Genomic DNA, 15,424 nt, shown 5'->3' on the forward strand with positions numbered 1-15,424 from the left:
ACACGCAATTCGCCGTAAGATTCCCTTTCTCTCCGTTTCCCAGAAGTATAATTACATAGGGAACTCGAATATTAATTTTAAAAACCAGATGAAACCTATAAGTATCGACGAGTAGACATTTTAATCATTCAGTAACTAGAAAACGATAGCATGAACATGAATGCGGGTCTACTAAAATTCTCATTGTATTTGTATGTAATGACACGGCCCATTTTTGTCACCTGCGACCACCGAAAGTTTGCAGGAAACAAAGAAGTGGTTAAAGTATTGAAGACGTTAGAAAATGCAGAAATACGCACGAAACGGTTTTTGAAAAGTTTTCTGAAAAGCAGCCTTCCTTACCTCATGAGAATGTACGAAGAAGTTAACATCTCTTCTTCCTGTACAAGAGAATTAACAGCATTTACAAAAGATTTGATGAACTTAAAAGGGTGGACATTTCAGAGTAAGTATTGCAGATTATAAATTATTTTAGTAAGAATATTGTAATTACATTAATGATTGTTTAACTATTATTATTCGAATATAAAATTTAGATTAATAGTTGTATACAGATTAAATATTTAATCTTCCTCAGCATACTTTAAAATTTATGTATTAAAGCAATTTTAAGGTTTCAGACATTTCAGTACAGTGGATTAGTGGTCCGTAAAGTGGGATACGCGTACCCCAGGGGGGGACTCAAAGTAATATTTGGGGGTACGTCAAGTTTCTCTTCAAAGTATTTTTCCGATATTAGTAAACCAATACTAATTACATTAGTCACATTAAATTCTCATTCAAAATGGAAATTTGTAGTTTAATTTACATGTATGTATGACCGGGGGTCGGCACCTCTTCGATGCCCTTCATTATTTCATCTTTCATTTCTTCATCCTCAATTAAAAACTGCTGACCATTCAATTTTATCTTAAAATCTATGTTTTATAAAGTTTAAAGATATCGATCATGACTGCACTTAAATAATAAAAATATAAAGTTTTTTCTTACAAATATTTTCGTGCGTCATTCACCGAAATACCTTCATTTTTAAATGAATTTAGTTTAATTTTTTTAGTTACTTCTATTAATAATCGGTTTTCTGGTATGAAAGCATTGTGTATGGTAATCTAAATGGATTTTAAAATGATCTAAATTGGAAAAATAGTGATTTAAATCAATTTGAAATTAAAAGTTCTTTGAAACTTTCAAAATCTTTATTTTTTCGTATTATATGAGTACTTAGTTTATTAGTATTAAGGAATAAATTTGTATTCATTGAAGATAAACATGTTTTCAATAACTACCTTCTAAGTATTTTTGCTTCTTGTTGGTGATTAATGTATCTTGATGTGGTCTAATTTTGGCTAATTTTCAGACTAATCACATCTTGTAGATCAAATGATAACCTACAGGGTGTGAATAGTCTAAAAATTATAAAGATGAAACGATGATCCTAATCTCATCTTCATATGTGCCAGAAATTCTGCTTATAGGTGCAGTTTACATGTCTGATAATTATTTAAATTTTATGTAACTGACAACTAAATTTGTTTGTATTATGTAATTTTAGTCATCTACCCTAGATAGTTGGAGTGACGAGGAATTTTGCGCTTATAGTTATAAGCGCAAAATTCATTTCCAATGACAATAAAAGCGTAATAATATTTGGATCTGATCTCTGTCTGTTTTCATCACTTAACCTCCAAGATGTGATAAGTTGATAAGTATGAAAATTAGCCAAATTTAGGCCACATCAAGAAATGTTATCGATACTCCAATTTGTTTTCTTTGCATCCTTCTCATCGCTTTACCGTCAAAGGCAATCCAACACGGTGATGGACATAACTAATGTATCTTCCAATACCGAAAACATCGAAATTTTACATTTCCGATGTAATATTTTCTTCCCTTTTTTGTGATTTCATAATTGAAATCGGGCACTTAATTAAAAGTGACTTTTGGTGCCCGTGGACAGTGGCGTAGCAAACATAACTGGCGCCCGGGGCCCGTAGCGAACACAATTGGCGCCCCCTTCCCCCTCCCGAAACACATATAGTTTGTCTTGGAAACCATTCGTGTGCCCCTCTGCGAGTGGCGCCCGGAGCATGATATACCCCCTTGCCCCCCTCGCTACGCCACTGCCCCTGGACGATAGCATCTGCATCGTTGAGGAGGCCTTGCTGCGTGCTATAAAAGTGACCAATGGTAAACAGACCGCCCTCTTTGCATGTGATTCGTCATCGATTACCACGTCATCGATTACCACGTGACGTATGGACGTCGTCGCATTTGAGGGCTTCAACTATGTTGTGACGCTGCATAGAGATATGGACAACGTGCGAGCAGTGTTGCCAGATCTGACGATAAAATTGCCACATTTGTTGATATTTCGAGCCAGTTGGCGAAATGGTTTTTAACTATGACATATTTTTAAACATAAGATACTTAGTTAACGTCATAAGCAATTTTCGTTGACAAAAAGAAAACAAAAAATAGAAATGGCAGCATCGGGATTCGATGAATCGTCACAAAACATTTTACAAGTAGATAAAGCTCTCTTACTATTAATACAAATTTATCCATGATGCGTTCGAGTTTTCAGGGAGAGAATCGGTCCTAGGAAAATTAATTAACCACTTGTTGTCCGGACCCGAGTTAACTGGGGCAAGTTTCATAGCGTTACAAACAAAACGGTACTTTTGGCCCGGAAAAATTTTTTTTTTTTTTGCATCTTTGGAATGTTTTCTAAGTCTCCAAATTTTTTGAAAAATTTTTACCCGCGCGAAAAAATTTTATTGCGATTTTAATTAACCTTTAATGACGCACGATTAACGCTCAATTGTTTAAATATGAAATTTTTTTATAAAACTTCATTCATCCTTCTAAAGTTCTAGAGCGCCGATTTTACTTCGGTAAAGTTATTTAAAGCTATTTTCTGTTGTCAAAAACAACATCCAATAGTTTTTAATTTTTTTAATTAATAGATTTTATTATATATACGTTTAATTAAGTCGGGGGAATCGAAAATTTCAATTAAAATCGTAATTTTAAAAAAATATTTAGAAATATACTGCCATCTAGTATTCACCCTACTTTTTACCCTTCTCCTCCCGAGAGTTTCATGAGAATGTCCCGCGAAACACGACACCAGCTGTTCTCAAGGTCATCCAGCTGTGTAAACAATGACTCATCAGTGTCAAGTTTCGCACTAAGGCGAGAAAAAGGAAATTGTACTTTGAAGCTTTTTCTTCAAAATTAACACATTTCTTTCGTTTTTTTTCAGTTTTAAATATTTTTTATTGCTTTTAATATAAGGTTCTAAAAAAGTCCGCGTTAAGAGGCTAAACAATTACAATTTCTTAAGGCCCGGATTCGAAGGGAATTCGTAAAATCGATTTGTAAACTTCTCTTTATTTATATTTGAATTTAAATTGTTAGTAAACAAAGTTAACCTTAACAATTAGACAAAAATTGCTAAAAATTATGAAAACAAAAACAAAAGTTACTAAAAATCTGCTTGTATTTTTAAATTCTGATATTATTTTTATTGTATTTCTATATTAGCATTTATTAACATATTCTTTTCAGTGTTGGATTCGACAGGAAAATTACCCACCGGTCTTCTCAGAGGCAGCCCGTGGTTCCGGGGTGATTATGATCAATGTTTGAATATCAATACTATCATTAATGGAAGGTCGTCTACAAATAATACGGTTCGAGGGAAGTTCTGTGCCACGACAATAAGATTACCAACGTTGAAGCTGGAAACAATCGACCTAATTTCCGAATACGAAAATAACAATTTAATTCAAGTCATGCAGAATATTTTCGTAAGTTTCTTTCTTCTAAGGCTTTATTATAAATAACAAACGAAAACATTTATTTATTAAATTTAGAAGCTTGCTTCTCATTTAATCATATGTTTCAATGTTATTCTTAAAATTTCCTTCCTAAATATATATACAAGCTGTCCTCTACTTACGAACATTCGACTTACGAACTTTCGAAGTTACGAACAAAGCCGACAGATGGCGGGTTAAAGTGCAGTTGGTTATTTTTTATGTATAGTCAAGTTTATTTTTGAAGTTTTACGTTAAAACATTTACAGCACATACATATGTACATTTGTAGTTGTTTTAAATGAGTAATTTTAATAAATAATGTACAGTACATATGATTGATTTGAATTTATACTTCTCTTTAACAATCTTAATTCAACATTATTCAAGTAGCCTAAACATTATATAATTGTAAAAACAACGTTGTATTTGAGTTTTTGCGCCAAACATCGTCTTTTCGAGTTACGAACTTTTCGACTTGCGAACGACCGCTACGAACGGATTAAGTTTGTAAGTAGAGGACTTACTGTATATATATATATTTGAAATTTCTAAATTCGAGTTATTACGTAAACTTCTTATTAGTTACAATCATTACATTTCAGAAACCAATGAAACTCTCATCAGTTTTAAAGGATTCGAATGGAAGGAGTTCGAAACTTCAGATTAACGTTTGCATTCCCGGTTCGTGTACTGAAGAAGACTTGGAAAACATTGGACATCGGAGTAAGCATAAACATTTTACAGTTATTTATACAATTGAATTTACGTATAGCCTACTGTATTTTCACAACACACACAACACACACACACACACACACACATAATATATATATATACACTGTGTATTTATACAGGGTGTTTCAAAGCAAACTTTATAATTCTGTAAACGTATAGAATTTCAATCAAAAAACATAAAATCGGGGCGAGGTAACGTTAGTTTATGGAAAAATACATTAATTTTGTCTCCGTACTGAAAAATGATGTATTGTTACATATATGGTCAAATATTAATACATATTTATACATGTTGTATTGGTAACTTTTATGTTACCAAATTTACAGTAAGTAAGTTACCAAATTATGCTTATGCTATGATAAATATAAAATAGGCAGGCCTATAATTGTGTCTAAAGTTTTGGTTTTACTCTATTCAAACAATTTCTATAATTTTTTGTCCTAAATAAAAGACTACATTACTTTAATAATTATTGCACAGTCAGGTCTCTTTTCAGTATTTGGAAAGGTGTTTCGAGTGGATTTTTGCAAAGCAAAAGACGATGAAGTGGAATTTTCCGTAGCTCAGGTGATCTGCATGTAAGCACACTATTCATTTATTTTAAATTTATACATTGTTTTCTTTCAAATAAGTAAAAAGTAGGTTAATGTTACCCTTGGTGGCAAGATGGCGGCCGGGGAAATTTTCCCCTACATTCAAGATGGCGACGGGGAAAATTTTTTTCCCTGCGTTCGACGTAGCGGCCGCGTTTCCTGTAACCTCGAAACGGAGACGCGCGATTTCGCGTTTGTGACGTGAGAGGGAGCTCTTTGGAAATGTGACGAAATGTGTTGGTGCCGAAATCGTCGAATTATGCAAATTTCGTTTGCAGGGAGTTTAGAAGACAGTGGTGTGTTGCATGTTCAGTGTTGGCATCGAAATTTTTTTTACAATATCTGTTCTTTCCGAATTGCTAAAAAAATAATTTATATTTTTTACAAGTAAAAACAAAAAGAAAATGCGTTCTTTTTGTTTAAATTTCGTGCACGTCATGGGCGACGTTGATTTGAGTTCGAAGGAATCATGGGCCAAATGTACTACCAGGAAATTTTATAAAATTATGGAAACATTATTCGGAATTGGGATTGAACCCGGCAATTGATAATGCATTCAAATTTGTGGTCAAATTACGTATACAGCAGATAGAGTCGCCGTGTTTTACGTGCGATAAGACATGCAAATTATATAACAGAAGCGAAAGAAACGAATGTCTTCTTAGATGCAGTTCGTGTACAGTTAAATATTCAGTGTACGAAGGAACTTTTAAAAGCAAATGTGGTCGTCTGTCCTGGGGATGTATCTTGTCATTCATATGGCACTACCTGTGTCTAGAATGTGGTGCGACGATTTCGGCTTTAGCATCCGGGATATCTCGAAAAGCTAGTGTAGAACCCGAAACAGTTCCATCTGCACCCGTTCAAAACGTCGATAATAATAATAAGAAGAATTCAAAGAAATCAAAGAAAGGTCGGGATAAGGAAACGTCAACCACCGAGAGTAAAAAAAGAAGAAATAAGAAGTCATCGAAAGTTGCAGCCGACGCAAAACAAGAGGGGGAAAAAGGCTCTATTATAAACAAAGATCAAAGTTCGAACGTCTGGAGGAAATGTAAAAAAGGGAAATGACAGACAATCAACGTGAGTAAAAAAATGTTTTTTTTTTATTAAAATAGGGTTTACAGTATCTTATTATAGTATAGGAGTTCCTAGGTCACGTTATTACGAAACAGTGCGCAACGCGCAGTCTCCATAGAAGACGAAGATGGCAACCGGAAACGCGTAAGCCACGTCGAACGCAGGGGAAAAAATTATCCCCGTAGCAGTCTCGAATTAGGATTCAGGGAGGAATGTGAGATCGGGGGAGGTAGGAGAAAGTCGTACCTCCCTTTCCGGTAACGCTCTAGTCAAGGATGGCTGTTTCGTCTGTTAGCGTTACGCGTTACGCGTTACGCGAGGGGATAGGAGGGGAGATGGATGGGGTCGACGATAAGGCGAAGCGATATTCGAGACACAGAGACCATTTAACAACAAAAACAAGATTTATTAAAGTTAACATAAGACACCAATACAAAAGCTGACTAAATTCCCTATGTCGCGTAGGGGTCGAGAGAGAGCTTACAGATTCGGTTCATACCTCATTATTAGTTCCTGACGGTGTTATCACTTTGATATCCTCGAGGTGTAGATTAGTATCCGAAAAGGCACAGTTTTATATATTCGCGACTGAGCGCGGAGACGTTCGGACAGTAGGTCCGAGTCGGCGACGACGAGCGACGGCGTTTGTTCGGCAGATGATAAGAAACTCCCCCGAGGGGGTGGAAGGAGTGGCTTTTATAAGTTTAGCCTGGGAAATTAGGTCACGTGATCGTGGGTGGATGACGATTTGTGTCATAGGTGTTCCCGGGATTCAAAATACATGACGAATTCGGACGCTAAGTGTAAACTAAGGTTGCAAGATGATCTGATCTAGTTTAAGAACAAAGGATTGTTGACGGTTATCTGGCCGGGGACGCATAGTTTCTCGTCCAGGGCCGTTTTTCGACAGGATGTTTATACTAGGGGAAAATTCCTAAAACGAATTATTACAAAAAGTGACTCTGATAAAATCCAGATCTCACAACGAAGATGGCAACCGGAAACGCGTAAGCCACGTCGAACGCAGGGGAAAAAATTATCCCCGTAGCAGTCTCGAATTAGGGAAAATTTTCCCCGTCGCCGTCTTGAATGTAGGGAAAAATCCCTCTGGTCGCCATCTTGCCACCAAGGGTAACATTAACCAAAAAGTAATTATAAATAAAGTTACAGTGTAACTAGAAAACATCAATGTAATAAATAGTAATGATAGAACTGCTGTAATATTCATTAACCAAATAAATACAGGACAAAAACATTAGAATTCGAGATTAATTTTTCAAATTACAAATGTAAATTGTTCACGTTAATTGTAAAATATTCTTTCATACTACTAAAGTATAATTCGTATAATTAATTACATCTTCTCTAGACGTTATATATATTATAATTATTTCATGTTTATTACTTAGCTTTGCTTTTGGATTATTTTTAATTTGGGTATTGTTGGCAACCTGTCTGAAGACTTTAATAAAGTTTAAAATAATATATCCTTCAATTGAAGGTAAGAATTTAAATAATTACACGATATTTAATTATAATAAACATAATTTTAAATAATAACAAGAATTTCTTAATTATTTTCGAAAACTTGACGACAGAACAAAATAATTTTAGGCGTAGATTATTGCAAACAGAATATTTAAGATTATGAATTTATAATTGATTTTCGGTTACGTGTCACAATTTACAAAATCACGTACACCCTCTTTACTACAACATTGTGTTTAAATACTGTACTTTCAGCATTTTATATATTCAATTTGAGATAAAATACTATTATTGACTAATATATTTGAAAGTATTTGTGAGAAAGTTAGCAACGACAACAGAGGTGGATTTAGTGGGTTTAGAGGGTTTTTGTTCGAGTAGTCACAGGTATGTAGTGTAGTAAAACATTTTCTATGTTATATTGTTTCCTTTCTGCTCCGTCTAAAAATTTTTCGATCCGCTATTGATTGATAATATATAAATTATAATATATATAATATATTAAATTTTTAGTTCCTAATTCCACATAAATAATCGCTGTATGCCAATAATGATGAAATTGTGATTTTTCCAGTTGACTACGTGATACCTCAGAAAATTTTCATTTTATTTTATTAACAAAATTAGGTTCAATTTAAGAAAAGATTCGGTTCTGAATACGCATTCAGAACCGAATCTTTTCTTACTTTGAAATACCCAAAATTAGTATCGAAATTCACATAAAGTCAAAACAACGAATAAAATAATTTTCACTACGAACAGTTTCTTCAATTGTACAATTAGTAACTAATTACAAACGATATTAGGAGGACCGAATTAGAACGTGCAAACCAACTTTCACTCTTGTGTTGTACTGTACATACCTACGTGAGTATATTACTGACGTGTGAATTATAAGTTAAAACAGTTACATATTTTATGTGTGTGTCTAATTTATTTATAAATTAGACTGGCTCGTGAATTAGGCACTGTTTCTAGTAATGTTAGTAACGTCTTGAGAGAGATTCTGTCAGTATTTTCATATTCGAAATTAATTGATTTGATTTACTAAATCAAGCTATTAATAATACTCGAAACTATCTGACAAAACAGTAATTTTCTTAATAAAGAACTATCATTTAGTCTTTTGTTCGCTTGCCTAATTAAAGCATCTTAAATTTTGAATAAACATCCTTCCTATTTTTTTTTAACTTGCAAATTAAGTAATACGATATATTGAAATAAAGGTTGTAAATCACATCATCTGTTCTGTTCCAATCTCACGTGTGTAATCTCTTTTGATTTTTTTCGAAATTGGTCATAAACGAGAGGCTATGTCGTATTTTATTGATTTCAGAAGCAATAATTTTGTAAAATATAAACATTTTTAGTACTTTACAGATAATATTATATGGTCACATAACTTATTCGGGTTACAGTAATTGAGAGGTTTAAACTATTTTACATGAAAATTCTTTGAAAAAAATAAAAATAAAAATCTCTACAATACCGGGCTGCAATTTTTAATTTAGTTAATTTAAAATATATGCTGTCGATCTCAAATTAGTAGTGTCTTGATCCTATACAATACATCGTGGTTTTCCTGATAATGAAATCGTGCTGCTCAACTACGTAACTCCGACTCGGGGAAGTTTAAAATTTAAATCACGTAACTATCGGTCTAGACCTGCAGTTCATGTACAGTTAATCGGAACCTCCTACCTCTAAGCTATCCACATCTGGTCTCGACTACCGTCTATCTAACATCTCGAGATTAAGGGAGGACAGACAGTGAGAATTCGGCAATCTCGAACGAAGCCGTTATATCGCTGGTGAATGAATTCGTAATTTACTCTATTATCAGAAATAATTAAATTTATTTTTAGGAGGATTATTAGAGTGGATTCTCTTGGCATCACCCTTCAAATCAGTGAAGAAACTTGTATCTATAGACATCGCTTCAAACACTAGATCCTTCTGCGGAATTAAATTCTTACTGCTGTGTACGTATATAACAAATCACGTAATACATTCTACGCTCTATTATTTCGGAATCGGTGGTAAGCTTACTTTTCCCAACTTTTTCTAATTTAAAAACACTTAATTAATTTAATTTTTCGCAAATTATTTATATATTTGTATATTTATTCAATTTAATTTATTCGCATCATTATTTCCGTTTGCAAATTACCTTCCGAAATAGGGAACTAATTAATATATCCTACACCAAGTAAGGTATTTCAAAATATCACATCACTAATACAGTCCTGGACTATGTGTTGTCACTTTATATTGTATATAACTTTAATCAAATGTAAATAAAAGAAAATAATAAAACCTAATTTTCTACAGACGAATACATGTAATTATTAAATTGCTCGCTTCTAGCTCTTCTATATACTATTATTAATTATTTCGTTACTATTAATTTTTAAATCTATAACGTCTTTTAGGACCTATCATACATGGAAATCGATTTTCGGATTTTAGTTTTTATTTAACATTAAAATAAAATACTTAACTAAATTTTACAAGTCACATTTACGAAAGAATTATTCTATTCTTAATAATAAAGCATAAGTTACGTTTTAACAAATTAATCTGCTTAATTCAAGTCAAATTACTGTATTGAGATTGTCTTTTCATCTGTTCATTACCATGATTTCATTTGTACGAGGGCGACTTTTTTTTTAACCTCCGATAGTCCATAACACAAAGACAAGTGTAAATAACAAAATGAATTTATTACCAAATTTAGGTACAAACATGGTTATTTTTCGACATAATCACCGTGAAGATTGAGGCATTTGTCATATCTGTGGACGAGCTTTGCAATCCCCTCTTAATAGAATGTTGCCGCCAGTGACTTGAGATGGGCCTTAACGTTGTTTTGAAGATCGTCGTTAGTCTCGAACTTTTTCAGTTCAGGAAAGAGGTGGAAGTCTTCACACCTTTAATGTGTGAAGACTTCCACCTCTTTCCTGAACTGAAAAAGTTCGAGACTAACGACGATCTTCAAAACAACGTTAAGGCCCATCTCAAATCACTGGCAACAGTTTATGGAGTGGATTGCAAAGCATCCACAGATATGACAAATGCTTCAATCTTCACGGTGATTATGTCGAAAAGTAAGCATGTTTGTATCTAAATTTGGTAATAAATTCATTTTATTATTTACACTTGTCTTTGTCTTATGCTCCATCGGAGGTTGAAAAAAAACAGCCTACGTTTTTACTATAAAACAACTAAATATTTTATGAATGGACTCAATTACTGAGGAATTAACTCTCTTCACTCTCGAAACATTTTAAACTTATAATATTTATCTTTTTACAGAGAAAATAGCGAATTTTATGTACTTGACCAAAAATATCTTTTATGACGTTTTCTCTCAAGGAATTATAACCATCGAAGCTTTCTTCTTTTTGAGGTAAAAATATTCACATCAAGTATATTTTTAAAGTATAAATCTTCTAAATTCTAATATAATCGCGCGGTATTAACAATTAAAATGAACGAATAAATATTAAATTTGTAGAAAATGTTTTTCGCTATTTAAAAATATAAAAAGATGAGGATAAAATTTTGTATTTGAAAATTGAAAATTTCACTTTTGAAATTTTTTTGATAAAAGTTTTTGTTTACTTTTTCTTAAATACGTAGAAAATTTTTCCGTTGAAACCAGTATTATTCTATAAAATTTTATTTACAGCAATATTAAATACCCTGTATAAATTCATTTAAAGGAATTTCATACTTTAATGAGAATTTATTTATATATTAAACAGTGGGTTTTTAGCATTCTATAAACGAGATAAAAGTAAAAGTAAAGAAATAATGCACTACGTTAAGCTACTGATCAAAAGATTAAACAGGTATGTCAATTGTTTTACTTGAAATTTTTGTTGCTTTTGTGCAGTCTTCGTTTTATTATTTCAGGTTGACTGTTCCTGTAATTACTTTGACTGCAATTAACATAATTCTGCCCCTTCTAGTGGAAGGACCTCACTGGCAAGTGTTGGTCGAAAGTCAAATCGACACCGAAAAAAATTGGTGGAAATACATTACTCATGTTGTCAATATGTACGAAATGCCACTCAATGTAAGTTCACGCGCGATAATTTTACAATGTATAATTTATAGAGTATTATAAATATAACAAAAGAAAATATAATGGTGGTATCCTCGTGTAACGTCAATAATCCGTTCCCGAAAACCAGACATTAATAGGGAGTCCATTTTGCACTATTTTAAATAAAAAAATTTCCCGTACAGCGTGTTACAGTCTCAATCCAATACTCTCAAGAAACTAATAATCAATACAATACCAACGTGCAAACATATTTGGATATAAAATGCTTAATACATCACTTTTTTAATTATCAAACTGTTAAATTTGTAATTGTCGAAAACACTTACTTTGTATGCGTTAACACGTACAGTACAGTACAGTCTGCATGCTTCATATCCATCAGTTACATTAATTTATGCAGCACGTTGAAATGGTCAATTTACTTACTGATACTTGCTGATTCTGCATGCAGGTCTAAGTAAAAGTTATAAACTTATATAAATATATATATTATTTAAATAAATCACGATAATAAATATCAATACCAATATATAGCCTAATATTTATAAAGTATTGTTAACCAGACTTGGAAATTACTTCTTACTTTTTAGCAAATAGGAATTACTTGGTTTACGGCTGCTTTGATGCAACTAATTGTAATTAGCGTGATTGTACAGTATATATACGAAAGGTGAGAACAATATTATTTAATTTATGCTAATGTTTCTATATGATCCAATAATTTGAATGCTGATTTTCTATTCTTCGAACTGAATTTATTTTGTCGGTGGGAAAATTCTGTTTACTATGAAATACAGTTTCCAATATTTAAATCAGTTTAATTAATACTGTAGGTATAATGTAAATTTTGGTTAATGTTACCCTAGGTGCCAAGATGGCGGCTCGTCTCTGATTCCAGCAAGGAAACAGTGGGACGCACGTTCTAACCTAACCTAACCTAACCTATTCTAATGAAATTACCATAATTATTAGCAACCAAATTATCAGAATAGGTTAGGTTAGGTTAGAACGTGCGTCCCACTGTTTCCTTGCTGGAATCAGAGACGAACCGCCATATTGGCACCTAGGGTAACATTAACTTTAATTTTTACTATGTTAATCATTATATCAAGAGTCTATTACCGTATAAATTATATATTAATTTTTTATGTTTCAGATGGCCAAAAGTTGGATTCGTCATTATTATATTTTTGATTTCGGGAGGAATTGTCTCACATATAAAGGATATACTTTCTGCAAAATATTATGCGATAATTAATAGGCTGGAGTACGAATAGTCTTAATCAATCTTTATAATTACAATCAACATTCAATATGAATTAATTATGCATTAAAATATATAATTATACAGAGTTTTTCAAGAGTAACGTGCCATAGGAGATTGTTTTTAAGAATCATCGGGATATTTGTAGGCGAAATATCAGGAGTAAGTGTGTAGTGTATTGGTTATGTTATCTTCAATACGGTCGAATGGAAACTAATTGCACGAAAACCATGTGTGGTCGAATCACTTTCAACTAATGTAGGCCCAGCTGCTTAGTTTCTATAATTTACAACTAGATATATTATCAGGATTGAATTTGTTTTTATTTAATGTATGAAACGTTACCAGGTTTTTTTAAATCACTGTTATGTTTAATTTTATAATTATTTTGTTTTTACTGTTATTTTGTTTTATTGTTGAATAAAACAAAATAACTGTAAAATACTGGCAATGTGTCGTGTCGTTGCTAATGTCATCTGCATATCGAGTATTAGAAAAAACAAATCAATCCTCCCAACATATCGGTTAGTTAGAAAACTATGCATCTGGGCCTACATTAGTTGAAAGTGATTCGACCACACATGGATTTTGTTCAATTAGTTTCCGTTTAACCGTATTGCAGATCCACACTAATGCATCACATAATCAATACACTACACACTTGCTCCTGATATTTTTCCCACAAATCTCCTGATGCTACTCCAAACAATTTCCTAAGGCACATTACTTTTGAAAAACTGTCATAGTGATAATTACATTTAATATTTAATTTCAGTTTATATATGAAATTTTCACAAAATAATTATGTAAAACCATGGTTCTCTCATCTATCAACTTACTTTTTTGGAGTTTTGCTGGGATGCATTCTTCCAAAGGATAAAATTTTAAAATTTAAAAAGTAAGTCGAATCGAATATCTTTAACTCTTGTATATGTATTGTACATTAATATATATATATATATAATCTAGAAAATGTAAAGTATTTCCAATCTAAATATCTTCAAACAATATACAATATCAAAAAATTTTACAAGAAAAACTTTTGATCAGCATGAAGTGAGTGCAACAAGGCTAATGGGGAAAACATTTGTTCTCCATTCTCTCTAATACTTATAAAGAATAAAGTGTCTATTGCACAGAATCTTTAATAAAAGGAATTAAACTGAAAATCATAACGTTGAAAAGTTAGCTTCATCTATTCTATAACACTTTCAACATAATGCTCTCCATTCTTATACAGTTTAGAAGAAATTACACTTTAATTTATATGAATTTCAACGAGAGGAATCCAACTATTTCAATGTCATATTATATATAACAACATCTAAAATAAGCCAAATAAAAAATTCTTGTTTGCTGATTTTCTGCTTTGGAAGATAGATGTACTTTTGGATAGATTTGAAGCACCAGTTTTGAGCTATTAACTAGAGTTTTATTGGTAACTAACACACAACTGTCTTAGTTTTTAGATGCTTAAATTGAGCAAAAACAGTTTAGGCTTTATTCCCGGGAAGATAGGATATCTACAGGATGGCAAATTATTGCTGCAACCTTAAGTGGGACAATCCTGGTCTATCACAGTCTCCAGAAAATCCTATAAAAGAAGGTTCTTATATGTTGAATAACTGATACATTATATAAAATTATCTTTTTCGATGGAAATAGTTTATGATTTAGTATTAGTTTTCATTGTATATAAGTGTTGATGCTATTAACGATAGCTAGAATTCAGCTGAAATTTGAAAAACTTGTAGATCTATAAATTCCTAATGTCGTCCGTTTGTCTGTCTTTCCTTAATCTCGAGAATGGAGTTACAATGATGAACGTCGCGACTCCGTTGCTAACAGAAAAGTATGATTTACAGGGGCAAGCCACTACTAATTTGCGGTGGAGAGCATACATTTTCTATTTAATAAATTAAAAATATGATTAAAAAAATTGCAGCCCGGCATTGTGATGATGTCTAAATTAAAAATATGATTAAAAATTGCAGCCCGGCATTGTGATGATGTCAAAATAAATAATTGCTCGTTACTATTAATTATATTATTATGTTTCGCAATTATATCATAAAGGATTCCTAATTTTAACGAATGATTGGTTACAACCGATAAAATTAGAAATCTTTTATGTGATTACACCGAGAATATTTTATACATAAACTAACACTAATTTTTAAGGCAGAAACATATGTGTTGGTTAGTGAATAAAAAACTCTCGGTTCAATCGTATGAATTCATATCCGGTCACAGTTTCAAAAAATAGATTTTCTTGTTTATTTTCAGAAAAAATTAAATGTCTTTTGGATTTCTTCTTTTGTTTTGATGGGGTTATCAATATTTTCAATATCTATAGTAAAGAATGAC

General features: G+C 32.1%; 1 protein-coding gene across 1 annotated transcript; it reads left to right on the plus strand.

Annotated features, from left to right (window-relative positions):
* Positions 1-198: 198 nt before the first annotated feature.
* On the plus strand, positions 199-13,070 carry LOC136977627 (uncharacterized). The gene is made up of 8 exons (XM_067273163.1): positions 199-445; positions 3,571-3,812; positions 4,427-4,547; positions 5,057-5,138; positions 11,489-11,575; positions 11,640-11,802; positions 12,384-12,463; positions 12,950-13,070. The coding sequence occupies exons 1-8, from the start codon at positions 199-201 to the stop codon at positions 13,068-13,070; spliced, it is 1,143 nt and encodes a 380-aa protein (XP_067129264.1).
* Positions 13,071-15,424: the final 2,354 nt, after the last annotated feature.

This window comes from Centruroides vittatus, unplaced genomic scaffold (genome assembly GCF_030686945.1).
Source record: "Centruroides vittatus isolate TY-2023 unplaced genomic scaffold, ASM3068694v2 contig_461, whole genome shotgun sequence".
NCBI lineage: Eukaryota > Metazoa > Arthropoda > Arachnida > Scorpiones > Buthidae > Centruroides > Centruroides vittatus.